We start from the raw sequence: 26389 nt of genomic DNA, 5'->3' as shown, positions 1-26389 counted from the left end.
CTTGCTGGCCTGGGTGGCTCTGGAAGCGCTGGCTTTGAAATGGAATTTTTGGCTGGAAGGGGTTGGGCCACACCGGCACAGACTGGATGCGGGTGGTCACAGAGCAATCCCCCAACACCTCATCTCTCCTCCTCCCAATTCTGGCATTCCGCCAGCGCCGCCAGACCGGCCCTTCCCTGCGCCCACAAGAGAGGAGCAGGGAAGAGCGGCGCCCCAGGCCGGCCTCCCTGGCTAGTGGCCGCGCGAACTGGCCCCCAGCGCCCGGGTCCCGTCGGGACGCGCGCATCCCTAACGAGCTGCGGAGGCCCACAAAGCCGAAGCCCGGGCCCCGCGCCCAAGCCGGGCGAGCACAGAGCGGGGCGGGGCGGGCCGCGCGGGCCGGGGGTGTCGGATGTCACCCCCCGCGTACACCTCGGCCGGGAGGCGGGGAAGCGAACCACTGAGATGAGGAGACCTCCTCGGTCCTAGAGCGGTGCAGGAAGTGTCCCAGGGGAGGGAGCCGGAGGGCTCCGGCCTTTCCTTTCCGCGGCGGCCCGGCCTGCGCGGCCCGCCAACCGGGACGCTGCTCAGCGGTGAGTATACCGTGGTCTGTTCCCCATGTCCTGCTGCCTGAACCCGGATCCTGCTCCCCACTTCCCGCGCTCTGATCCCCAGCCCCGCGCCCTGGGTCCTGTTCCCTGTTCTCCACTTCCCGCGCCCTGGCCCTGTTCCTTGCTCCCAGCGCTGCGTCCTCATCGGTGCCCTCGGGGACGAAGCAATACGATTGTGTTTCAGGCGTCTCCCTTCGCTCCCAAGCCCAGCTGATGCTCCCTAGATGATCCCGAGACAGGGTTGGCCTGGCCAGGAACGGAATCTGGCCCATGCAGAGGAGCCGCCTCGGGGGAGACACCAGGGAGACCGGGCTGGAAGGTGAGAACCTGCTGCCCTGCAGTCCCGGGCTTCGAGGTGAAGAGCCAGCAAACCTGGAAGAGTGTAAGCGACAGAAACCCCATAGTTCTCCTGGCCTAAAACACCCTCCGCATTCCTTTCCTCCGATCCTGCTCCTTCGGTAACTGCTTTGGGCAAGCCCCGCCCCTGGGGGAGCCCTCCCCTCACTAACGGTAGTTCATTCATAAAGCTTCCGCTGCCGAGGCTCCTGCGCGCCAGGTGCCAGGGTGACAAAGAGGCAGACGCCTGTCTGGCCTCGGGGCTCTCCGAGCAGTCCCCCTGCGGAGCCGAGTGCTGAGGGTGGGACACCGGGGTACCCCACCATGGGGTTAGGCCTGAGCCATTCAGGGCCCAGCAGGTGGGAGATAGTGGGCGGAGGAAGCTGGGAAGAGAGCGGGCGGGGCCCAGATGGGGTTCTTAATACCGGAGAAAGATGTGAGAGTAGTCGCGGTTCACAGCCTGTTGCTTTCGGAGTTTCGCTCCGGCTGTCTGTTGGTCTTTACTTCGGAAATCAAAGGGATACAGGAAACTTGGGGTTCCAGGTGGTGTTCGGTTGCTTGGTGGCTTTTCTGGTGTCGCTTGTCTTCCGGCAGAGTGGTGCTGCCCGGCTAGGAATCTCTTCCAGGTGAGGGTGTGAAGGGTCAGTGGCCCTGCCTGGGGTTCCCAGAGTCCTGAGAGCAGAACCCTGTGTGTCTCCGTTTGACTTTTCTCCTCGTGTTCAGAAGCGTGGGTCAGAGAACACAGGTCAAGCGGAGTGACCACACTTTGCTCTGTCCCTGGTGTGTTTGCTCTGTTTCGTACGTGATGTCCAGGGGGGTATAGAGAACCCGAGCCCCACCACGTGTGTGTGGGGGGGGGCAGTCGGTGGCGCCAAGAGTTCCTGCGAGCGGAAGGTCACGAGAGACCTTCCCTCATGACCAGGAAGGTCTGTGAAATCAATGTGTACCACTGCCTTGAGCATGATTTGGAAAGAGCAAGGGATAGGAACCGATGAGATTCAAGTAGTTTCTTTCTTTCTTTTTTTTAATCACATTTTTGATACTAAAATGTAATTACATCATTTTTCTCCTTCCCTTTCCTCCAGCCCATCCCATGTCCCCCTCCCCCTCAAAATCTTGGCCTCTTTTTCTCTAGTTGTTACACTGTTTTACATACACACACTTTAATCACACACCCGCATGCCTAGCAAGTAACTTTTTAGAATTTTTTTATTTTTAAGATTTTATTTTTCAGATTATGTGTACACCTGAGTAGACATCTGTGCATAGGTATATGCGCTTGAGCGCAGTGCCCATGGGGGTCAGAAGGAGGTGGTAGAGACCCTGGAGTTGGTGGAAGTAAAGGGCTTTGTGAACAATTTGCCTGGGGTGGATGATGGGAACAGTAGTGTGCACTCTTAACCACTAAGTTGTCTCTCCAGCCCCCAGACACCAATGGCCTTTAAATATAGGAGAAAGATTATAGCTCCATGTTGTAAGGCTTGTGTAAGTTTGGTGTAAGGCTTGTCGTAAAGTGCTGATTTTTGAGGAAGGGGAGCAGTTCTGGTGTACTAACCTAGGACCTTGCATCTCTGCCACTGAGCTGCACCCCTAAGCCTAGGGATGGGGGGGGGCGGTTAAATACAGTGTTCTTTCTCTCCGGTAAACTTCTGCGGCTGTCTCTGAGTTCCTCCTCTGCCTGGAAGTTTTTGCCCCCTGCCGACACACAGAGTGCAGGCTCTGTTGGGCCCCTGTCCACCCATCTGTCCTTGGCAGAGTGGCGGTGCCCCCTCGATGGTCTTGGATGACTCATCCTTTGCTTTTTTTTCCCTTTCAGACCAGTTTGTGAAGATCTCAAGAACAGAGACAGTGACTTTGACTTCAGAGCTTCAAGATTGCGGCCTACTGGGGCTATATCCTCCAAGAGGACCTGTCCACAAAGGTATCACAGGTCCTGGTTTCACATGTCTGCATGTGACCTTGTTTATTCCTGGGATGCTGGAATTGCCAGTGTCCTGTTGAAATGCCACCACTTTTCTCCCCAGATTTCCTGTCTCCATTGCCACCAGTTAGGGGACTCTACATGGAAGGATGCTGGTGGGAAGGGCCATCTTTCTTTCTGTCCCCATGTGTAAGGACCAGCCACACCAACCTTTCATACATTTCCCAGGGATTCCTCAAAGGGCTGCTCTCCCGTGGGCTCTGTCTACCACCCCCACCCCCCAGAAACAACCACAGAAGACCAGAGCATTGAAGCCAGTGATTTCTGTTTGGAAATAGGGTCGTCTTCTGCCGCTGACCCCCATCAAATCCCATCATGCCCACAGCCCTGTGCCCACGAGTCTTGGCTCCAAAGGAAAGTGAGGAGCCCAGGAAAATGCGGAGTCCTCCTGGAGAGAACCCCAGCCCTCAGGGTGAGCCTCCCAGCCCAGAGTCCTCTCGACGCCTCTTCCGCCGGTTCCGCTACCAGGAGGCCGCAGGCCCGCGGGAGGCCCTGCAGCGCCTCTGGGAGCTGTGCCGGGGCTGGCTGCGGCTTGAAAGGCACACGAAGGAGCAGATCCTGGAGCTGCTGGTGCTGGAGCAGTTCCTGGCCATCCTGCCATGGGAGATCCAGAGCTGGGTGCGTGCCCAGGAGCCGGAGAGCGGAGAGCAGGCTGTGGCTGCTGTAGAGGCTCTGGAACGGGAGCCAGGGAGACCCTGGCAGTGGGTGAGCACCGGGCATCTGGGAGAGGGGAGCCCTGCTGACCTTGTGAGACCCCTGAGCTCAAGATGAGAAATTCTGTCTAGATGCAGTATTTGGCTTCCTAAGAAAGCACACATTACTCTCTGAAGTCCAAGTTGAGATGATGGTTACCTGTCGTGCGTGGCCAGCAGGACCAGAAAGGGAGAAGGGCCTATGCAGAGCTGTGCAGAGCCTACAGGCAGGGCCCTGTCATACTCCTGTCCACCTGGCCCTGACCTGCTCTCTCCGGGGTTACAGCTCAAGCACTGTGAAGACCCGGTGGTGATTGAAGATGGTGATGGGCCTGGGCCTCAGGACCTGGAACAGGAGCGAATGTCAGCAGAGTCCCAGAGCAACCCTGATGCCCAGCCTGTGGCCCTAGCACAGGGCCTGGGGCTCCTAAGCAGACCACCAGGCCAGCCCACTGAGGACCCAAGTATGTAGCCTGTCGTGTGAGTTGGGGAGCTGAGTTACCGTCTGTGTGCTCTGGTGTGGACTGTGGCGATGGCTTCTTTACATTCGGTTTTCTCTTGTCTCCTCTGAACTTTGCAGAGCAGCTGACCCAGAGTCTCTTCCTGGGATTGAGTCCCCAGAAGGAAGGCCTCTGAGCACATGGTGTGATGTTGTATGGTCCTCTTTCTTTGAGAGTGTTCTCAGTAGAGACATAGAGTCACTGTAGGACCGGGACCTGTGGCCTCATCTGAGCATGGCTCTAGCTTCCATCCTCTGAAAACCACATTGTCTTGCCTGGGTTCCCCTGCAGCTGTAAGAAAATCTAAGATCCCCCCGGGAGAGAACTGTGGCCTCTCCTGCAGATGGCCTCAGTGCCTTGTGGCAGGATTTTGGTATCTATTCAAAGCATCCAAAAGCTATAAAGAGGGGGGAGTGTCACACACAAAGCCAGAGCCACCATGTGACCTCTTGGTTCCTTGAGGTTTGATCTCAAGGTGACAGTTCCCCAAAGCCCCTCAAGACCTAGGGACCATGTGTCCCTCTTATATAACATTGGCATAGTGGCCTGGTGGTGCACACCTTTGATCCCAGCACTTAGGAGGAGTCAGGTGAATCTCTGTGAGTTGGAGACCAGCGTGGTCTGCAGAGTGAGTTGCAATCCAGTTAGAGGTGCGGGTGAGACCCTGTCTCAAGAAACAAGTGAACAAGAGAGACCATCACGGGTTTGGTTTTGGTTCTGTTTTCTGAGATCTAGCTGTGTCGCCCAGTCTAGCCGGAAACTCAGTCCTCCCACCTTAACCTCCTAAGTGCTAGCTCCGTTCACAGCATTTTTATATAACTCAGACATATTCTGTGTGCTTTCATTTGTTTCTCATTTCTTGATAATGCCTTCTACACTGTAAACGCTAAAGGACAAGAAAAACGTATGCACGCACCGTTCCTTCTCTTTGTCGAGTTGGGCTAATGACCCTGGAAAGTTGTGGCACATATGTGTTTGGGTGGCCTTGCCTGTTACTCTGATTACAATGGGAAAAGTGCATTCTTGTGATTTTCAGCCATTGTTCCTGGCATTGAATCTTTGAGTGAGCAGGAGGTACAGCTCTGGGAGGGCATCTGCCTAGCATGGGTAAGCCCCCCGGTTTACTCTCCAGGACCTCACCCAAACTAAAAGCAAAGGCTGTTCTCCGGTTTTTCTTTTTCCTTCTCTCCTTCCTCCTCTCATTCCTTTCTCTTTGTTTTTCCACTTCCCTTCCTCTGGTTGGCCTCAAATTCATGAGTCTCCTGCCTAAGCCTCCTGAGTGTCACGATTACAGGCCTGCTTGATCACACTTGGCAATAATAGTCTTTGTTTAAAGAAAAATGTACATGTGTGTGTCATATATATATATATATATATAACATATATATATTATATATATATATATACACACACATACACATACACTATATATATAATTTTTCTGCCTGCAGACATTTACTGACTTCTGCACAAATCAGAACTCTTGGGTTTCTCTTGGCTCAAAGTGAAGGCTGGTGTGTTGATTTGGTGGGGCTGCCACTGGATCTACACACTGGACCACTTACCTAACAGCAGTTTATTCTCTCACAGCAGGTCTGAACTGAAGGATAGGTCAGCCATGGCTTCTTCCTTTAGCGGATAGACAGCCACTTCTTGCTGTCACCGCCCGTCTGTGTAACTAACTGTCTTCTGGCTGCCCCCTCTTTAGTGATACCAGTTATGTTGGAATTGGGCCCCTGCACATACATGACCTCATTTTAACTTAATTGATTCTTTGGAGAGCCTTCCTCCATATACAGTCACATTCTGAGGTGTCTAGGTTAGGATTTGAGCATGTAAATTTCCAGGGGACATAGTTTAAATATATCAGGAAATAGAAGGAAAGAACCATTTCCCCAAATCAACAGTACTGTGCAAGCTGGTGAGCAGTCCTAGGGGAGGAATGCCCAGGGAGAGGCCTGCTGTGAAGAATCTTCTAGATCCCAGTTGTCTGAGATAATATAACATCCACTCTGGCTTTGGGTTGCTTACTTGAGCAATACTTGGTGCAGGATTTCCTGATGCACAGCATTTGGGAAAACATTAAACACTAGGATTTGCTAGAGATACATGTTCTAATTGTGAAGTTCTTCCCCCAAAGCTAGGCTTTGTTTGGGTAGAATAAGACAGTGATCCATCCATGATAGGTGGCGGGCATTGCAGAATTAAAACTTCCTCCAGATACCACAGAGAACTCTAGAACTTGCTTGGAAATAATACACTGTGTACTCTGTTTATTGAGACCACATCTCATTAGCCTGGAACTCACTGTATAACTCAAGTTGGCCTCAGAGTTTGGATGTTTGTACCTCAGCCTATAAAATGCTGGCCTTGTAGCACCACCGTACCGTACTACATTTTTAAATTCTATATATGAGCAAAATTGGGCCGTGCTTGTCATCCTGTGCCTGGTTTATTTCTCGTAGGATATGCATTCCAGGTTCACCATGTTGCACCAGCGATAGAATGTCACCCTTTTTTTGGGTGGGGGGAGCAGAGAGACAGGGTTTCTCTGTGTAGCCCTGGCTATCCTGGAACTCACTCTGTAGACCAGGCTGGCCTCAAACTCAGAGATCTGCCTGCCTCTGCCTCCCAAGTGCTGGGATTAAAAGCATGCGCCACCACCACCTGGCTGTTTTTCTTTTCCTTTTTTTTTTTTTTTTTTTACACATTAGATGTGTGGATTTTTTTTTTTTTATTCTTCTGTCATACAATACATCCCGACCACAATTTCCCCTTCCTCCCCTCCACCAAGCCCCTCCCCCTCATCCACTGCTCTTCCATTTTCCTTCATAAAAGAGCAGGTCTTCCAGCTATATCAACCAAACATGGCATAACAGGATGTGATAAGACTAGGTACATCCCCTCATGTCAAGGCTGGATGAGGCACCCCAGTAGGAGGAAAAGGGTCCGAGAACAGGCAAAAGACTAAGGCTGTGCTAATTCCCATTTTCAGTAATGACACAGTGGTTCTCTTTCTGCATCCTCACTAACTTGGATAACAGTTTTCTTGTGGAGCTTTGCAGGTGTCAGGCTTACAAATGTATGTGGTCCCACATTGGTCCTCACCCTCAAAGAACCATAGTGCCACAATTTTAGCCTTCCCTTGGGCTTTTTTAAATATGCATCCATGTCAGTGCACACATGCTATGGCATACATGTGATGGCCAGGGGACAGCTAGGTCTTTATAATGTAGGTGCCTGGGATTGAACTCAAGTCATTGTGTTAGCAGCAAGCACCCTTACTCGCTGAGCCATCTCACTAGCCCTGTGTTTATTTTTTGAGACATGGTTTCTTAATATTTGGTTGAGGCTGGCTTATTCTCCTGCCTCCACCTTCCAAATGCTGGGATTACTGCATGTAATACTGTACCTGGCTCTTGGGTGTATTTTAGATGATGAAACAGGTCCCTGAATCAAGGAAAGTTGAATAGCTAATTGATCAGGCCATCCTAAACCCAGGCACTCCCTGTGCTAGCCCCCATTGTCTACTTGAAAAGACTACCAGAACCCTTGTGGTTTGCAAAATGGGGTTTATGTGGAGCACCAGGAATGTGCTCGCTGCCGTTGGTCCCTCTCCTCTTTTCTTTCCTCGTACAATCTGCAGCACAGAGTCCGGGAGGTGTTGGGGCCTAGGCCTGGCTCCCTTTGGGACATCTTTTCCATCTCTTCCAGTTCCGCAAGATGTTTTCCTTGTTCAGGAGCCGAGTATCAGGGATGCCCAGCCGGTGACCACCTGCCAGCTGCCCCCGGTGAGTGATTTCCGAAAAAAGCTCATCTCTGAGCTGCCCCACAGGACAGTTCTGTAGACAGTTCTGCTTGCTCAAGGACCAAGGTGAGCAGGACTGGGCTTTAAGATGCCCATTGCTTCTGCTTTTCCTGCAGCTCAAAGGGCTGCTTGCCAGGCCACCCAGGAAACTGCAGGTGTACATATAGAGCCCCTGGAGTAGACTTCTCCTTTTCTAAATTCCTCCAGTGAAGAGGAGAGAAAGCTGCCCTTTACTTCACAAGGAGAGTATTTTAATGAGGTGATCTTCCAAATAGTAGCTACATTTCTGGAAGAACCCATGGAGCAGTTGCAGCACCATTATGTGACCACGTGTAGATCACATGGGGCGGCAAGACTTGGTGTCCTGTCTGTGTCCTGGGTCACGTTTGCTTGCTTCAGTGTTGGGGGAGGGCCTGGTGTTCCGAGAGGGTGGAGCCGGGATCTGGTCTCACAGGTGGAGTGCATTTCTCTCCAGCCCGGTTTCTTCATTTACTGAGGTGCTCAGCAGACCTTAGCTTTTCCCTTCTCACTGCCCTTTCTACTGCCTTGTGGGACACTACGGTGTGACCTTCCCCCAGGGAGTCCTTCACGGGGCATAGGGCTGCACCAGCAGAAGACTGTTGAGAACTAAGGACATGCAGAGTTGACAGCCCCCCTCCAAAATGCTTAGGGCCCTGAAGTTTGGGGCAGGTGTTGAAATATTTGCATTCATAAAATGAAAACTTGGGCTGGGGTGGTGGTGGTGGTGGCGTTGTATCCCATCACCCCGGGAGGCAGGTGTATCTCAAGTTCAAGGTCAGCCTCGTCTACAAAGTGAGTTCCAAGACAGCCAGAGCTATTACACAGAGAAACCCTGTCTTGGAAAACAAAACAAGCAAACAAACAAACAAAATGAGAACTTGGAATAAGACCCAAGTTTATGCATGTAATTCATTTGTTTCATATACATCTTATACATAAACTGAAGGTCATTTTATGCTTTTTTTTTTTTTTTTTAAAGAGTTTTAATTACATCTTTTTGTCTGTGCCTGCCATCAGTCATAATGACTATGAGGTAGCTGGGCTGGGAGTCCCATCCACAGCCCCAGCTTGTGTCTTCCTCTTCTTTCTGTAGCATCACTTTCTGTGCCGTGGCCTCAGTGTTTGGTGCCCTCGGTTCTGAGTTAAAAGGGAGAGCTTTGGGGATGGTCATGAGGTCACAAACTCCTAGACCTCAAGGATGAAGTTGGTGCTTTCACAAAAAAGGCCCCAGATAGGGCTGGGGAGATTGCTTAGTTGGTAAAGATACCTTGCTAGCATGAAGACCTGAGCTCAGTCTCTGAACCCACATAAAAAAGCCAGACACAGTAGTAGTACACACTTCATCTCAGTACCAGGGAGGCCAAAACAGGTGGATCCCTGGGCCCCCATAGTCTACTTGGTGTTAAGTTTCAATGCCCCCCCCCCAACAAATGCTGAGGGGCCTATTTAACATATCTAAGCTGGACCTACCCCCCTGGTTCTCCCAGCATCCCTCAGTTCCTACCTGTTACAGGGTATGGATAGCAGCATACCCACCCTCTACCCTGAACTCTCCAGCCCAGGGCCTGGACTGCCCTTCCCCAGAGGCTCTTCCCTATATAATCCACACATTTGGTTTGTCCCTTTTGGACCTTTGGCCTCCTGGCTGCTGCACCTGGTTCCCCTCTCTCCCTTCTTCCTTCCCTACCCGACATGGCCCAGCTCAGTCTGGTCATGTCCACTCTGGACTCTCCCAGATGTGTCTGTCTCTGGCTATCCCACATAGCTACAATAAACTTTCCTCCACCATACCTCGGAACAGTCACGTACTTTCCTTTTTATTTCTTCTTTTCATTCACTTGGTGAATTCCAGGCCAGGGTGAGGCCCTTACCTATCAACAACAATGACAACCAAAAACTATAAAGGTAGATGGGAATAACAACTGAGGTTACCTTTGGTCTCTGTTAACACCCACACTTATGCAGATGTATGTGCATGTACATGCATACACAGATAGTCCTCAGAGACTTGCCTTGTCCTTCTGTCTCAGAAGGACGCAGTGAAAGAAAGGCCCTGACAGTCAAGAAGTGGAGCTGCAGTTAAGGGACCTGACTGCTCTTCCAGAGGCCCTGGGTTTGACTCCCTCACCCACATGGCAGCTCACAGCCATCTGTAACTCCAGCTCCCTGGTATTCGGTGCCCTCTTCTGCCTTCGTAGGCACCAGGTGCTCAAGTGGTACACAGACAGGCCAAGTTCTCACATGCATAAAACAAACTGAAAGGTTTTTTTTAATGTTTTAAAAGAACAAGGAACTGCCCAGATGGGAACCGAAGATGGAGGACTGTGACACATTCCTGAAAGTGTCCTTAGGACCTGAGGCTAAGGAACTCCATCTTGAGATTTTGAGAGAGGGAAACAGGTGGTTCATACTGAGCCTTCACTGCTGGTAGACTACAGGGACAGGACAGACACTCTCAATGGGAAGGACACTAGTCATGAAGACAAAGGTCTTGTTTTTTCCTCTTTTTTTTTTTTTCTTTTCTGAGGCAGATTCTTACACTGTAGGCCAGGCTAGCCCTGCACTCAGGACCATCTTTCTGCCTCAGGCTCCCAAGTGCTAGCAGGATTATAGATGTGAAGGCATGGTTCTGCCCTGTCTGGCTCTTAACCCTTGCTACTACCTGGCTGGTTGTTTCCAAAAGCAAAATGCTGTGACCTTGATAGAACTTGAGCAGAGGAAAGCAACGTGGAGAGATTGTTTTCTTCTTTGCTGGTTTAGCCTGAAACTGAGTTTAAAAATGGTTCAGTCCCTTCTCTCCATTCTCTGGCCTGTGGCTCAGAACACCTCAGAATTTTTTTCTACCATTTCTTCTTTTTTATTTGTTTATTTTTAGGTGTATTTTGTATGTATGCATGTGTACCATGGGGGTACTAGGAATCAAATTCGGGTCCTCTGTAAAAACAACTGTTCTTATCTGAAGAACCATCTTTCCAGCCCTCCCCGACCCTTTCCACTGGACTCTTTCAGAAAAAGCCTCCCAGATGACTACTGTATTTTCCTGGGCTCTAAGCAATCTGTGTTCAGTCTCATCCTCTTTGGGGAAGGCTTTTTCCTAGGAAGTCGTATTCTATAGGGAAGGGTGGTTGGTAGAGGAGATCTGTGACGTATCCTTTAGCCTAGTTACCACAAGTGGTAGGAGAGAGGAAGGTGGGCAGAGAATATCTAGTCACCATGAGGCCTGTTCTGTATTTTTAGAAGTGGCTTCTTTTGGAAAGGCGTAGGAAGGTAGTTCAATTTTTTTAAGCAAGCATCTGCCTGGAATTTGGTCTACCAATTCACATCGTTGGGAGAGAGAAACTGTTCAGCATTTAGAGATTATGACAGTCAAAGGATCTGCAGTATAGATCTGCTAAGCCAGCCTAGAATAGTTTGGTTTTTCTGAACAGTGAAAATATTTAGTAATTAACTTAAAAAAATACTAACAGACTAAGTGTGAGTAAGTCCATGAGACCTGGGGGTGCTGCTTAGTTTCTTGTCTAATATTTTCCACATGGGAATTTGTTGCCCACACAGCAAGATACTCAACCAGTGCACCTCCTTACTCTGTTAATGTATACACCACAAGGCAATTTGGTTGTCTAGCCACTGGGTTTTTTGTTTGTTTGTTTGTTTTCTGAGACAGGGTTTCTCTGTGTAGTCCTAGTTATCCTGGAACTCACTCTGTAGACCAGGCTGCCCTTGAACTCACAGAGATCCGCCTGCCTTTGCCTCCTAAGTGCTGGGATTGAAGGCCTGTGCCGCTACCCAGTTGCTACTGGCTTTTTAGTGCTCTATTGAAGAGGCCACCCTTGCAACAAGCAGGAAGGTTTCTGACCCATGTTGACATGAGAAGTAGCACATCATCATTGCAAAAGGGCTCTTCGAAAGGAGCTCAAGCCAGCCTCCTGTTCCTGGTAAATACTTGAAAGATTTTGGCCAAATCAAGTCCCCACAGAAAGTGAATTGCTTGGTTTCCTCTGAGCCAGGTATGGATACAGGTGCACTGTCTCTTGTGATCCATCCTGGATTGTCTCAGGACCCATGGGTGGCAGTCTTCTCCCCAAGCACCACAGATTTGTCTTGTTTTGTATGACTTGGTGATTAAGCTGCAGGTCACGTTGCAGCATCCAGTCTGTCTGGACTCCCATCTTAGACAGTCTGTTGGCATTTTGTTTTCAGTTCAGCGTCTGCCTGTTTGGTCATACTGTGGTAGGTTTTAGGGGGCTAGTGAGAGCGTAGTATGAGCACTTGGCATGGGTTGACTAGATCTAATGATGGGCTAGGCAGAAGATGTGAGGTTGGAGCCTGCATCTGTAGCTAGAGTTTCCCTGCCTTGCCCACAGTCAGGACAAATCTTTGTCACCCGCCAGTCCCACAGCCGCTCAGACCCAACCAAGTAAACACAGAGACTTATATTGCTTACAAACTGTATGGCCGTGGCAGGCTTCTTGCTAACTGTTCTTATATCTTAAATTAATCCATTTCCATAAATCTATACCTTGCCACGTGGCTGGTGGCTTGCTGGCGTCTTCACATGCTGCTGGTCATGGCGGCGGCTGCAGTGTCTCTCTGCCTCAGCCTTCTGCTTCCCACAATTCTCCTCTATCCTTCTCCCACCTACTTCCTGCCTGGCCACTGGCCAATCAGTGTTTTATTTATTGACCAATCAGAGCAATTTGACATACAGACCGTCCCACAGCATGCATCTCTTGGTTTTGACTGGTGGTTCTGAGGAGGAGGAAAAGCTGCTGTGAGAGCTTTTCGGGTGGGTGGCAGACCTAACATTTGCTAAAGATGGTGAGATTCTGGTTGAGCAACCAACTTTCTGTATCTTGGCAAAAGGAATGAGAATAACTGTCCATCAAAACCTTAAGAACCCAGCATGGTAGCATACCCCATTAATCCAAGTGCTTGGGAGGCTAAGGCAGGCTAATTAGCTCTACACAGTGAGACTTGTCCCAAACAAGAAACAAAACAAAAAAGCCTAGAGAGATGCTTCAGTTGTTAGTACTGGCTGCTCTTCCAGGGGACCTACATGGCAGCTGACAACTGTCTGTTAACACCAGTCCCAGGGACCTAATGCCCTCTTCTGGCCATTACAGGCACTGCATGCATATGGTGCATAGACGTGCAAGCAGACCACCCTTCAACATAAAATAAATCTTTTAAAGTTTTTTATTAGCCGGGTGGTGGTGACACATGCTTTTAATCCAGCACTTGGGAGGCAGAGCCAGGAGGATCTCTGTGAGTTCGAGGCTAGCCTGGGCTACAAAATGAGTTTCAGGAAAGACACCAAAGCTACACAGAGAAACCCTGTCTCAAAAACTGCCCCCACAAAAAAATTTTTTTAATTAAACCTTTTGTTATTTTTAGTGGCTTAAAATAAGTCTAAAACACAAGGACACTAACTGGCTTTACATAGCATAATCAAAATTACAATCAAAATAAAAAAATAATCTCGTGCCGGGCGGTGGTGGTACACACCTTTAATCCCAGCACTCGAGAGGCAGAGGCAGGTGGATCTCTGTGAGTTCGAGGCCAGCCTGGTCTACAGAGCTAGTCCAGGACAGGCTCCAAAGCTACAGAGAAACCCTGTCTTGAAAAACAAACAAACAAAAAAAATCTCAAGATCAAAATTAGCATAGTAACTATAGAGTAAGCAAAGGGGGTCCAGCATGAGGGGCTGGAGAGAGAGCTCAGAGGTTAAGAGCACTTGTCACTCTTTCAGAAGACCTGGGTCCAGTTCCTAGCATCCATGTGGCAACTCACAACTGTCTGTAACCAGCTCCAGGGGATCCAGTGGCCTCTTGACCTCTGAGGGCACCAAGCATTCTCATGGTACAGATATACACAGACAGGCAAAACAGTCATACACAAAAAAATAGATTTAAAAGAAAAAAGAATCAGCAGCTCAAGACTCACCCCGACCTTGGGCAAAAGTGTCATTCTCAGGCTAGCGCTCATTTCCCTGTCAGAAAGAAGCTCAGAGCTAGTGCCGACATCCCAGGGACCTTGTCAGGTCGGCTGCAGATGTCCTCCCCAAGCGTGTGAAACCTGCTCTCCAGGAGGTTGTAAGCAGTTTCTTCCAAGAGCCGTTTGTTCCCTGTAAATGAAACCACCAACCTGGACTTTGAGGTAGAAGGTCACTCCTTGTTACAACACAAAAGATGGTTTTCCCTTAACAGCCTTAATGAGTTCTTGGCAATGCCCAAGACTTCCCTTCTCAGTAGCTAAAGAGCCTCCGGCCCCAGAGGAGGATGCTCAAATATCTGTGTTTCCCAAAGGGGTGGATCTGCAATTGCAGATAACTGAAGGTCAGGCTTTGGGCCAAGCAATGTTGGAAGTTCCCATAAATTTAGCTGAGTCTTAATCCCATTTGTCCTTTTTACCAACCCCAAGGGCTAGAGGTGGTAGGCAGGGTGAAAATGTAATAATACTGAACCCTAGACAGCTTCTTTGCCACTTCCACTGTGTGAGGACCCTGGGTCTTCTCCCCTGGCCACCTCCTGCAAGACAGGGTTTCTCTGTATAATAACCCTGGCTGTCCTGGAACTCACTCCGTAGACCAGGCTGGCTTCGAACTCACCAAGATCCACTTGCCTCTGTCTCCTGAGTGCTGGGATTAAAAACCTGTGCCGCCACTGTCCAGCAAAGAGCCTCGGTCTTTAAACAAAAAACAAAACAAAAAGAGAACCAGCAGGCTGTTGCCAGAGGCACGTCTGCTATGCCTCGGTCTTGGTTTCTGGCCTCTGAAGTCATCAGCCATAAATGCCTCGTGTCACATGTCACCTGACCCTGGCATCTGGTCATCACAGCTGATAAACCCAAGGGCCCTGCTCCTCCCCAGCTGACAGCCCTGCTCTGTGCTTTCAGAGCCGAGTTTCTCCATTTAAGGACATGATCTTATGCTTCTCAGAAGAAGACTGGTCCCTTCTGGACCCGGCGCAGACTGGTTTCTATGGAGAATTCATCATTGGGGAAGACTACGGGGTCTCCATGCCGCCAAGTAAGACCTAGCTCTTCATGCAGCCAAGTATATGGAAGGTGGGTGGGGGGCCTCAGTCCGAGTGAGAGACACCACCTGTGTGGCTGAATCTGTCCTCTTTACCTCTTACCTTGACAGGAAGCTATCTGTACAGGACCACAGGGAGCTTGTGGGTGACCTGGCTGTCCTAACATGTAGATTCGGCTCTTAGGCTCTGTCCCACAAACCAAACACGACATTATTTCAGTGTTTCCTCAGCTTCCAATCATTCTCGCTTCAGTAGCCCTTTCACGTGTATTCAGTAGGCCTCAGAGGGACGGTCCTCAGTCCTGGCCTGCTCTGTCGTATGCTGCCTTTCACCCTTGCCCAGTTCTATAGCCCCAGTGGTCCGTGTCAGATCTCAGTGGCTCTCTCTCCTCAGTCTCTTGGGCTGGACAGGGCTTACCTCACTGGGCCTGCCCTGGTCACCTGCAACAGCAGGTCACTGTTGAAGGTGTCCTACCTCTCTGTGAACAGACGACCTTGCAGCTCAGCCAGCTCAGCCCTCACCTGAAGAGGAGAACGGGTCACGGGTTACCGAGATGGCAGACCTCCAGGGTAAAGACGCACCCCAGATCTCCTGCTTAGGTGAGTGACAATCCTGAGGCAACAAGGTAGAAAACTGTTGCAGCCAGAGCATCCCCGGGATTCCTCCGCAGCTCCCCCACCCCCCCTTGGCATTCTGTTTCTTGCCTTGCCTCTGACTTCTTTTGGTTTTTTGAGACAGGGTTTCTCTGTGTAACTTTGCGCCTTTCCTGGAACTCGCTCTGTAGCCCAGGCTAGCCTTGAACTCACAGAGTTCCTCTGCCTCTGCTGCCCGAGTGCTGTGATTACAGGCGTGCGCCACCACTGCCTGGTGCCTCTGACTTCTTGTAGAGAGTGGGAAGTCTGGATTTTGCTGTCCATTGAGACTGTGTGTTCCTCAACCAGGGCTAGTCGAGAAGGGAAATGTTTTCTGCTGTCCATAGTAGCCTTGTGTTTGTAGTAAGGCTCTCTCCAGAAAAGTGGTCAGATGCTCATGGCTGAGGACTGGGCACAAAGCACAACTTCTTTAGACACTGCTTGCCTGTGCCCTGCTCCCACACACAGATTCTGGGAGAATTCCATGGAGAGATGGGCTAAGATTCATCTGCACCACATGTCTGTGTGCCCAGAGTGTGTGCGTGCCTGCGTGTGTGTGTGTGTGTGTGTGTGTGTGTGTGTGTGTGTGTCCGTGTCCCCGTGTGTCCTGTGCTATGAAGGGAAGAAGCCTTTAATAGAATCAGCAGCAACACTGGACCTCCATGCCCACAGGGCCTTCCTATCTCTGCCTCATAGGATGACCACAGTCTATTTGTGGAGGTCTGTGGCCTAAAGGTCTATACAGGGCCTATCATGGAAGGGGGCAGTGACCTTACGGTCAATCAAGCTCTTGTCTATGGCCACAGAGCCAAATGGGCAGAACTAGAACCTACATTATTCTGTCTGGCTTCAGAACCTAAGTTCACGGTGTTTGCTAATTTGCCTTCGGGTTCATTCATCCAGCGGAATGACCCCTTCATGCCAGGCCCCAGGAGGGAGCAGCACCTGCAGATCATAGCCTGCCTCTTCCTTAGTTGTTTCTGGGTAGTGATACCAGTATATGATAAATGCTTTCTCCATTTTCTTTGGAAAGACCTTCCTAGTCTCCAGCCATTCCAAGAAGAAGGAAGGAAATGGGAGGAGCTGCAGGTACCAGAGCTCCAGTCCTGCCAGCAGGGGGCGCTCACTCAAAGTCCTAGTCCAGGTGAGGAGCCTGGGTGTGGTGTGTGACCCTGTGGTGCATGGTATGAGTGTGGGGGAGAGGAGATGATGGGCATGTGTGTGTTGATTTAGGACAGTAGGAATTAAGCTGTTCCTGCTGACTGCTGTTGTGGGGTTGTCGGCCTCTCATTCTGGTTTGGTCCTGCTGTTTCCCCATCCCACAGTGGCTGCCTTTCCTGGGTGGGTTGTCGAGGGCTAATGTAGCACTGCTCTAGATGTGGTGAGTGTGGTTTTTATGGGATGGTGGATGGCCAGAATTCCAAGATGATCTTGTTGGAAAGAACGGATTCTAGAATGCAGAAGCCACTGCTGCCCTCCCAGTAGAGTCTTGTCATAGTAAACGGAACCCTGCAGAGGCAGTCTACAGCGTCCTGTCCTTGGACATCCTCAGAGACCAGATGTTCTTCTCCGCAGCACATGCAGGCGCTGCTGAACACCCCATGTCACAGTGGCTTCCTACGGTTGTCTAGAGTGCTATTTTTTTTACTTGTGACGATTTTGAAGGGAGGGCTAGTGTGTCCATCTCGAGCAGTGCAGGGCACTCAGAAATTAGTGCTAGGCTTCCCCTCGTGTAGCCAGGAGACCTCGCTCTGGCAGTGCTTCTGTCTTTTTCTTTTTCTCTTTTTCTTTTCTTTTTTTTTTAATATTTATTTATTTATTATGTATACAATGTTCTGCCTGTGGGCCAGAAAAGGGCACCAGATCTCATTATTGATGGTTGTGAACCACCATGTGGGTGCTGAGAATTGAACTCAGGACCTCTGGAAGAACAGCCAGTGCTCTTAACCTCTGAGCCATCTCTCCAGCCCTTGTCTTTTTCTTTTCTGCATTTTTTTCATTCATATGTATTCAACTCTTAAAAATGTTTTCTGCCCTTTAATCCCAGCACTCAGGAGGCAGAGGCAGGCAGATCTCCGAGTTCACAAGGCCAGCCTGGTCTACAGAGCGAGTTCCAAAACAGCTAAGGGTATACAGAGAAATCCTGTCTCAAAAACAAAAACCTGTTTTCTTTTGCTAATGACACAATAGGCCTTAGTCTTAGAATCTCTTGCTACAATAAAACACCATGACCAAAAGCAACTTGGAGAGGAAAGGGTTTATTGCAGCTTACAGCTCTTAGGTCACACTCTATCATTGAGGGAAGTCAGGGCAGGAATCTGGAGGCAGAAACTGAAACAGGCTATAGAGGAGTGCTGCCTACTGGCTTGCTCCCATGACCTGCCCAGTCTGCTTTCTTATACAACTCAGAACTGACTGCTAGAGTTAATACCCCCCACGGTGGGCTGAGTCCTCCCAAATGAGCCATCAATCAAGAAAACGCCCCCCCCCCGCCCCCCCCCCCCCCCCCCCGCCACAGCCTTTCCCACAGGCCAGTTCTGTGGAGGTGTTTTCTAAATTAAGATTTCCTCTCCCACATGACTCTAGCTTGTGTCAAAGTGACATAAAATCAACCAAACAATGCTTGTCAGCTTGATATACAAAACGCATCACTATTAAGTCATAAACTTTCCTTACTTGTTTGTCCCCAAAATCTTGTATTTTCGAGATGTGATTTCTCTGTGTAACAGCCCTGGCTGTCCTGGAACTGTTTCTGTAGACCAGGCAGGCCTTGAACTCAGAGACCCACCTGCCTCTGCCTGAGTGCCAGGTAAAGGCATGCGCCACTATGTTCAGGTCAAAACATTCCAACTTTTAAAAGTTCTACAGTCTTTAAAATTTAAACACTTTAAAAGTTCAGTCTTTTTGCCAGGACACAACTTTAATTCCAGCACTTGGGAGGCAGAGGCAGGCTGATCTCTGAGTTCAAGTCCAGCCTGGTCTACAGAGTGAGTTTCAGGACAGCCAGGGCTATATAGTGAGATCCTATCTCAAAAACCAAACCAAACAAACAAAAATGTTCATTCTTCTTAAAATGTCCAAAGTCTCTTTTAAAGTACAAAGTCTCGCCAGGCAGTGGTGGTGTACTCCTTTAATTCCAGCCAGAGCTACACAGAGAAACTTTCTTGAAATACCCCCCTCCCAAAAAAGGTTCAAAGTCTCTACAATTACAAAGTCTCTTAACTGTGGGCTCTTGTAAAATAAAAATAAGTTACATCCTTTCTTAGTGCAAGACAGAAAAACCAGGGCACATTCAAATGAAAACCAAAGTCCAGCACTGTAAAACTCAGTGTTAGATGTCTAGGACTTGGGATCGTTGGGACCTAGGCAGCGCTACTCTCCAGCTCTGCTGTCCATAGCCAACACACAGCTTGTCTCTTGGGCTCCAATGCACACCCTTTCTTAATATGCTGACAACTGATTGAGGTGACTGCCCACAATACAGATGTATCACACCAGCACACAGATATCACACACACAGACCAACCACACTATTATGTGGAAACTGAGTCCAGAATCGTAGGAAGCAAAGTTTTGTATAAGTATGGTCTAAGCAAAAGATATATTCACTCCTAGGGAGAGTAGCCTAGGCAGCAGGAAGAAAGAAAGCAGTGTCTCCAACAATTTCCTTAGAAATCTCTTGAGCTAAATATCCATGTTATCACTTAGCTCTGCTTGTCACAGAACACCTAGCACACAGTTTAGCCAAGTTCTTCTGCCACTTTGCAAGAATCACCTTTCCCTTACACTTCAATACCTTGTTCTGGCTTCATCTGAGACACATCCCTGTTTCTACCAGCCACCTCTTCACATCTGCCAATAACATGCACCTTAACACTCTTCCCGATCTATCCATTTCCCAGTTCCGAAGCAGCTTCCACATTTTGAAATGTTTCTCACAACTGTCCCCATACATTTGGTACCAAAAGCTGTGAGACTGAGACTGTCAAAGCAGCTTACCACAGATGGAGCTTTTTTTCCCTTTGCTGTGTGTGGATGTGCTGATAGAGGCCAGAAGAGGGCATCAGTTCCTCTGGAAATGAGTTACAGATTGTTGTGAGCAGCCATGTTGGTGCTGGGAATTGAACCCAGGTCCTCTGGAAGAGCAGCCAATAACCACAGAGCCATCTCTCTGGCCTCACACTGACCATACTTTAACCACATAAAAGTCTCTCTCGGTTCCCGAGGCCACTGGTGCAGGGTCAAGGTCTTACTAGAGTGGGCTTCCCCCCAGCTCTGCACCACCCCACCCCTCCCCACCCCTCCCCGCTACCTCTTCACTGTGACCCACATGACCTTCTCTCCGCCTCAGGGTTCCTTTCTGTGGAAACACCAGTTGTGTTGGGGCCTTACCTCTGTCTTTTCCTATTTAAAAGCCAGCTGTGGGGTAGAGTTTCCTATGTGTTTTGCTCACATTTTTCCTGTCACCCTCTAGCTCCTGCTGGTCCCTTCCTTGTTGCAAGTAGCTCCCTTTCTGCTTGAGGTATTGAGTATTGAAGGTGAAGCCTGTGTGTGCTAGGCAAGTTCATATACTGAGTTAGCCAGGTTAGCCTTGAACTCATTCTGTAACCCTGGTGATTCTTAAACTTTCAATCCTCCTGCCTCAGCCTCCTGTGCAGCTGGCATTACAGGATGTCCCATCAGGCTGGCTTATTTTTCTTTCTTAAAAGATTTATTTTTACTTTGTGTGTGTGTGTGTGTGTGTGTGTGTGTGTGTGTGTGTGTACATTCATGTGGGTACTAGTGGAGCCCAGAAGAGTCATTGGAGCTGGAGTTCCGGGTTGTAAGCCACCTGACCTTGGTGCTTGGAACCAAATCAGGTTCTCTGTAGTAGCAGCAAGCCACCTCTCCAGCCTTCTTTTTTAAACTACCAGGTTCTACATAGATGTCAACTTGCCTGTTGAGAAACTGTCTCCAAATACAGTGGCATTCTACCATCCTGGAGGTTACTTCAGCATTTGAACACTGCATTTGGAAGGCACAGTCGGTTCATGGCTTATGCTTCCTACTGTCATAATTTCATCTCCTAGTGAATAAGGAGAGACCTTTGTCATCCACTGTAGCACTTCGTTCACCGAAAGCCAGCGGTGATTAATAGAAGAAAGTTGTCATTAACAAGAGCTCAGTAGGGGGCTGGGGATTTAGCTCAGTGGTAGAGTACTTGTAAGTACAGGCAAGGCCCTGGGTTTGGTCCTCAGCTCTGGGGGAAAAACAAAACAAAACAACCCCCCCCCCCAAAAAAAAAAAAAAAAAACAGCTCAGTAGCACTTTCTACCTGTCCAGTCTAAGGTGTAGAAAGTCTTTCTCAGCTTGAGCTGTCCCACCAGCAACCTGGAGATCAGAGCAGCTGTGGTCCTTTCAGTCATGTAGATATGGCTGCACGGGCTTAGAGAAGCCTCCTGGCTAGAATGAGACCTCTCAGCTGGGAAACCCAGAGGAGAGATGAGCTTTGAAGCTCATCTAGCTGCTAGCTCCGTCAGGCAGACTTAGGTTGGGAAACAGTGAGTGTTGTAGAATATCATTTTAAGATGTGTTACATTTGTTTATGCTGTGGAACATTTGTTTAATGGTGTAAAAATGTGTTGCATTCTTTTATGTTGCATTTGTTTAACACTGTGAAGCTGTGTTACTGTGCCTGTCTAAAACACCTGGTGATTGAGTTGAACATCCAATAGCGAGGCAGGAGAAAGGCTAGGCGGGGCTGGCAGGCAGAGAATAGATAGAAGGAGAAAAATGGGAGGAAGAGAACAAGGAGATGAGGATGCTAGGGGCCAGCCACCCAGCTGCACAGCAAGCCGTGGAGTAAAAAGTAATGTAAGGTATACAGAAATAGAGAAAGGTAAAAAGCCCAGAGGCAAAAGATAGGCGAGATAATTTAAGAAACTGGCTAGAAACAAGCCAAGATGAGGCCTGGCAAATAATTAAGAATAAGCCTCTGTGTGTGATTTACTGGGTGGCAGGCCCCCCAAAAGAGCAAAGAGTAAAACAACATGAGGGTCAAGTCCTGCTACCACGCTTCTTCCTCAGGCTTGTCCCCGTGGCTGGGAGAGTGTGCAGCAGAAGTACCACAGCACTTGTTAGAGTCTAGGAACAGAGGGGGCTGTGCACACCATGACTCTAACATGGTCCCTGAACCTCCAGGGTCCTTGGCACGGTGCCTAGTTCAGTCATATAAATGGTGTGTCAAAGGTTTACACAGATAAGTGCCAGTTCTTAGAATTTGAAGTCCCAGTGGCTCATGAAGGCCGGAAAGAAAGATAGAGTTGCTACACCAGCAGCCCATGCATAGTAGCCAGACCCTCAGGAGTTACTGAGGAACATTGTAACCCCAGTCTCTGGACCCCCGCTTAAGCCTTTCTGAGTAGGGTTCCCAAGGGCTGGGGCAGGAAGTAGTCTGGACTGTTCCACTGACCATACTGGTTTCCTGTAACAGGAGGTGACCCACCACCCCTAAAGAGCAGCCTGGACCAGGAGGTGACCATTGAGATCGTGCTGTCCAGTTCTGGGGATGAGGACTCCCAACACAGCCCATATTGCACAGAGGAGCTGAGGAGCCCCACAGAAAAGCCCCACAGTCTCCCGACCCACCGGGGCAGCACTGAGGTTGGGGGTGAGGTACAGACCTCACAAAAGTCTTACATGTGTCCGAGCTGTGGGAAGAGCTTCCGCTGGAGGGTCAACTTCATCCGGCACATGCGCAGCCGCAGGGAGCAGAAGCCACACAAGTGCTCAGTGTGTGGGGAGTTATTCAGTGACAGCGAGGACCTGGACGGACACCTGGAGACCCATGAGGTCCAGAAGCCCTACAGGTGCACTATCTGCGGGAAGAGCTTCCGCCTCAACTCACACCTGCTCTCCCACCGACGCATCATCCACTTGCAGCCAGACAGGCAGCAGCCGGTGAAGAAGAGTGAGGAGGACGCGTCGGAAACGGAGGGTACGGGTGCCCAGGCCCTGATGGAGAAGAGCAAGGCCAAGCTGGGCTTCCAGTGCGGGAACTGTGGAAAGAGCTTCCAGCGACATGACCATCTGGTGAGACACCGTAGCCACTGTCACCTGAAGAGCGAGACCCTCCAGTGTCGGTACTGTGTCAAAACTTTCCGGCAGAATTATGATCTTCTCCGCCACGAGCGCATACACATGAAGCGTCGCTCCAAGCAGGCTCTGAACTCATACTGAGCAGGGTGTGGCCCCGTGAGCTAGTCCCTGCCCGAGCACAAAGCCCGAGCCACCTGCCCTTTGCTCTCAGGTAGTGTTCAACTTCTGGTGCCGTGCCTCTTCCTCCCCAGATAAAGTAGCCACCTGAGCAGTCTTCCTGCTGTGCCAAACCCAGGGAGGCGAGGCAACTCCAGCCTCCAGAGCTGCATCTTAGAGGCCTCCAGCCACTTGCTCCAGCCCTCAAAGGGGCTGGGCTGCCCCAATCCAATGGCTTCTAGGGGGGGGGTGTGTATAGTGGGGAGCTGTCCTCAGAAGTCAGCCTGAGATGATTGTGTACAGGAGAGCATCCCACAGATCCACAGATGGCCAGGAGGGCCTTTAGGATCCATTGGGGATTGTCATGAGGCCTGATTAAGCCAGGTCACTGACCATATGGAGATCAGGAGCTCACATTTTAAAAGTGTGTGCACCTATCCCAACAGGTCTGTTTTCCCCCAAAGATCATGCATAAATGTGTGATGGAAACTGCCTGTCACCACTCAGATTCCTCCTCTTTCTGTCTGGAATTGAGAGTTCAGCCCCTGAAGTCTCCTCTGCCGGGCAAGCCAAACCCTGGGACAGAAGCTTCTGTGAAGCCATGTCCTTCAAGGATGTTGACTCCAAGGCAGTTTGTTTAGTTTCCTAGCATGGTTCTAACTAGTACTAAATAGGCTCTTCTAACAGCACAAGGCTGAGGTCTGGTGTCAGCTGGATTGGTTCTTTCTGAGGCTAGAAGGAGGGAGTCACCCTGGGTCAGATGGTCACTTACACTTGTCTGTAGCCCTGGGCTTGTACAAAAATCTCTCCATTTTGCCTTCATCTCCAGTGTGTCGGGTCTCCAAACTTACCTTTTGTACAAGGATCTCAGTTTTGGGGTTGGGGCTCACCCTGTCTGCCGCAGCAGAATCCCACCTACATCTGGAGCAGCCATTTCCAAATAAAGTCCCATCTTGAGGTCCTAGGAGTAAGGACTTCAACACTGGGGTTTGAGTGGACACAGGCAAACTCCAGATAATTCCGTGGTGCTGTTATTCCTGCCTCAGATGAACCAGTTGGAGCTTGAGGTAGCTTGCTTGCCATCTTTGAATGCTGGGTTTGATCCCAATTGTCTGCTCTCAGAGCTGCTGGTATCTACAAGGAAGAATCTTCATCCATGGCCTTTAAGTTCAGAGCCTGGCATTCTGGGATTGGCCGCTGGCAGGAGACCTCAAGGCATCAAAAATGTGGTCTTACTGGCTAGGCTCAGCTGTGAGGGTGCTGGCCTTAGTGTGACTATGACTGGACTTGAGAGCTGCAGGCTGGTTCTGAAGGCTGGACCAACTCTCAGCTGTCAGGAAACCTGGGAAAATGAACTCAAGGCCTCTGGTGCTCTCTCCTGATTTTCACATCAAAAAGCCTCTAATCCAGACCTAATCAAAGAATTATGAGGCTTTCTTTTTCTGCTCAGTACATCACCCAGAAATAGTAAATGCAATAAAACCATTTGGTCACATCTTGAACAAGAAATAAACTATCGGAGGTCCTAGTTTCTAAATAGTTCTCTTCTATCCTTGTGTCGGGGAAAGGGAGAAGTTGGGTCTTAGGGTCAAGGGAAGGGAGACTTCCACATGGAGGCCAGGGTCTTTGTATTCACCCTGTCTACCCCTGCACTCGTGCCTGAAGCTCACAGTTACCTGAAGGGGGAACATGGTGCTGTTCCCTTGTGTATATGACAGTCAGCTAAAAAATACAGGGGGCAGTAAAGGAGATATCCCAAATATACTGCAGATACTGCCAGGGAGCCCTCATTGCTGGTCCAGAGCCTTCCAGGGCATCACCGCAACTGGAAGGTCACTTTTACCTGTCTTAGAAGCCTGGGGATGCAGTTCAAATCCCAGTTTCCCCTCAGTGGTGAGTAGGAGTTACCTGTGAGGAACAGTGGCAGACCTCCTCTAAACATCCCGTCCTTACTGGACCGGATTGGTCTTTGTCTTCCTCTGGCTGCTGGTGTCTGTAGCCTCAGCTGAGAAGAGCCACTTACTCCTCCAGGTCTTCTCATAGTAGCCCATAGAAAGCTGCAGATGGAGACCCTACATCTGAGGTGCCTCCTTGCATGCTCCCCCAATTCCTTGGCTTCCCACAGTTGGTGCAGGTGCATAATAAAAACTCACTGAATTGAGATTTGTGTTCAACTTCACTGAAAATAGTGTGAAGCTGGTCGTGGCAGCAACATAGGTTTGTGATCCCAGCAGTTCATGAATGGAAGCAATCACCTACACAAACTGGGGAGACCATGTCTCGAACAAGTTTTCAAATGGTGGTGGATGTAGCTTGATGATAAAAAAAACAGTTTTCTGATGTGCTAGACACGGACCTCAGTCCCCAGAATTGTAGCCATGGCGGTGAGTGGTAGTCAGGTAAGTGGCATTTAGGAGTCCTTAGGAGGAGGGAAGTCACTGTTTCTGGGGTTAGGGGAGGTGGTTCCATTCCCTACCACACAGCAGAGGTTCTGCTCAGCCTCCATTGTTCTGCTCTTTATCTCCCCAACTCACCCTAGCCTGGAAAGAGGTGAGAACAATGGCCCAGAGGTCTCTCACTGTGGCACAGCGGGTGAGAAAGGTCTGCCCACGTTTGTGGAGATCTGGGCCAAGTCACTTCTGCTGGATGGTCCCCCTCAGTCAAAAGCAGAACTGAGATCAGGCAGTAGGAGGATAATTTCTATCACCTTGCCAGTTCCATCAACGCCCAGACACTTACTCTCCACACCCCACCACCACCACCATTAAACCCAGGGCCTCCTGCTTGCTAGACAATTACCCTATCACTATGTCCCTAGCCCTGTGTTCACTTTTACCAGCTAAGTTGCCCAGGCTGGCTTTGAACTTGTGAACTGCCTCCTAAACTTCCTGAGTAGCTGGATTGTCAGCCTCATAGAGATCCTTCGGCCTCTGCCTCCCAAGTGCTGGGGTTAAAGACACAGGCCACCACACACAGCTCAGACTCCCTCTTTTTAGGTTTAACTTTTAAATATTTTGTTTTCCATATATGGGTATTTTGCCTGTGTGTGTGTGTGTGTGTGTGTGTGTGTGTGTGTGTGTGTGTGTGTATGAGAGCCTAATTAGTGTTGTTTGCATTGCTTGAATTCCTGTGGGTGTAAGGCTGTCCACTGGAGTGTGGACAAACTGAGGAGTTCCACCCCTAAAGAAAACCAGCTCTCCTCCTGCCCTGCCCCCTGCCCCGCCCCGGCAGCTTTAGCTTCTCTACTAGAAGTGGGGTCTTGTGAGCTAGTGTAATTTATGGGTATAAGGATAAGTAGGGGAGCTGGAGAGATGGCTCAGCGGTTAAGAGCACTAGCTGTTTTTCCAGAGGTCCTGAGTTCAATTCCCAGCACCCACATGGTGGCTCACAGCCATCCGTAATGAGATCTGGCACCCTTTCCTGCCTGCAGAGACACATGCAAACAGAACACTGTATACATAATCAATAAATAAATCTTAAAAAAAAAAAGGAGGGGATAAGTAGGAGCCAGTTAGATAAGAGATCTATCAGTTCAACAAAATAATCATAGCTTCTTCCCGAA

At 49.7% G+C, this 26389-nt stretch overlaps 1 protein-coding gene across 6 annotated transcripts; it reads left to right on the top strand.

The window, feature by feature from the left end:
• The first annotated feature begins 304 nt into the window (after positions 1–304).
• Positions 305–24364, top strand: Znf496 (zinc finger protein 496). Of its 6 annotated transcripts, none has more exons than XM_028857158.2 (10): positions 313–572; positions 775–909; positions 2743–2847; positions 3233–3612; positions 3886–4063; positions 7814–7890; positions 14823–14955; positions 15451–15561; positions 16628–16738; positions 22067–24364. In XM_028857158.2, exons 2-10 carry the CDS (start codon positions 861–863, stop codon positions 22810–22812), a joined length of 1890 nt encoding a protein of 629 aa, XP_028712991.1. In that variant the 5' UTR covers positions 313–572; positions 775–860; the 3' UTR covers positions 22813–24364. The 6 variants fall into 6 exon arrangements, with proteins under 6 accessions (XP_028712993.1, XP_028712991.1, XP_028712990.1 ...); XM_028857157.2 differs by having other exon boundaries at positions 775–972; XM_037200951.1 differs by having other exon boundaries at positions 325–572; positions 775–972; positions 3186–3319.
• The last annotated feature ends 2025 nt before the right edge of the window (positions 24365–26389 follow it).

This window comes from Peromyscus leucopus, chromosome 8b, assembly GCF_004664715.2.
Source record: "Peromyscus leucopus breed LL Stock chromosome 8b, UCI_PerLeu_2.1, whole genome shotgun sequence".
NCBI lineage: Eukaryota > Metazoa > Chordata > Mammalia > Rodentia > Cricetidae > Peromyscus > Peromyscus leucopus.
The sequence above is the reverse complement of the archived record's forward strand: the minus strand, read 5'-3'. Positions and strand labels throughout refer to the sequence as shown.

Excerpts from the sequence above, each read along its gene's own strand:
- Znf496 (XM_028857157.2), top strand. The coding sequence starts at position 861 with ATGCAGAGGAGCCGCCTCGGGGGAGACACCAGGGAGACCGGGCTGGAA. Across the intron at positions 2,848-3,232 it reads AAGAGGACCTGTCCACAAAG|CCCTGTGCCCACGAGTCTTG; the intron begins GTATCACAGGTC and ends TCATGCCCACAG. Across the intron at positions 16,739-22,066 it reads CACTCAAAGTCCTAGTCCAG|GAGGTGACCCACCACCCCTA; the intron begins GTGAGGAGCCTG and ends TTCCTGTAACAG.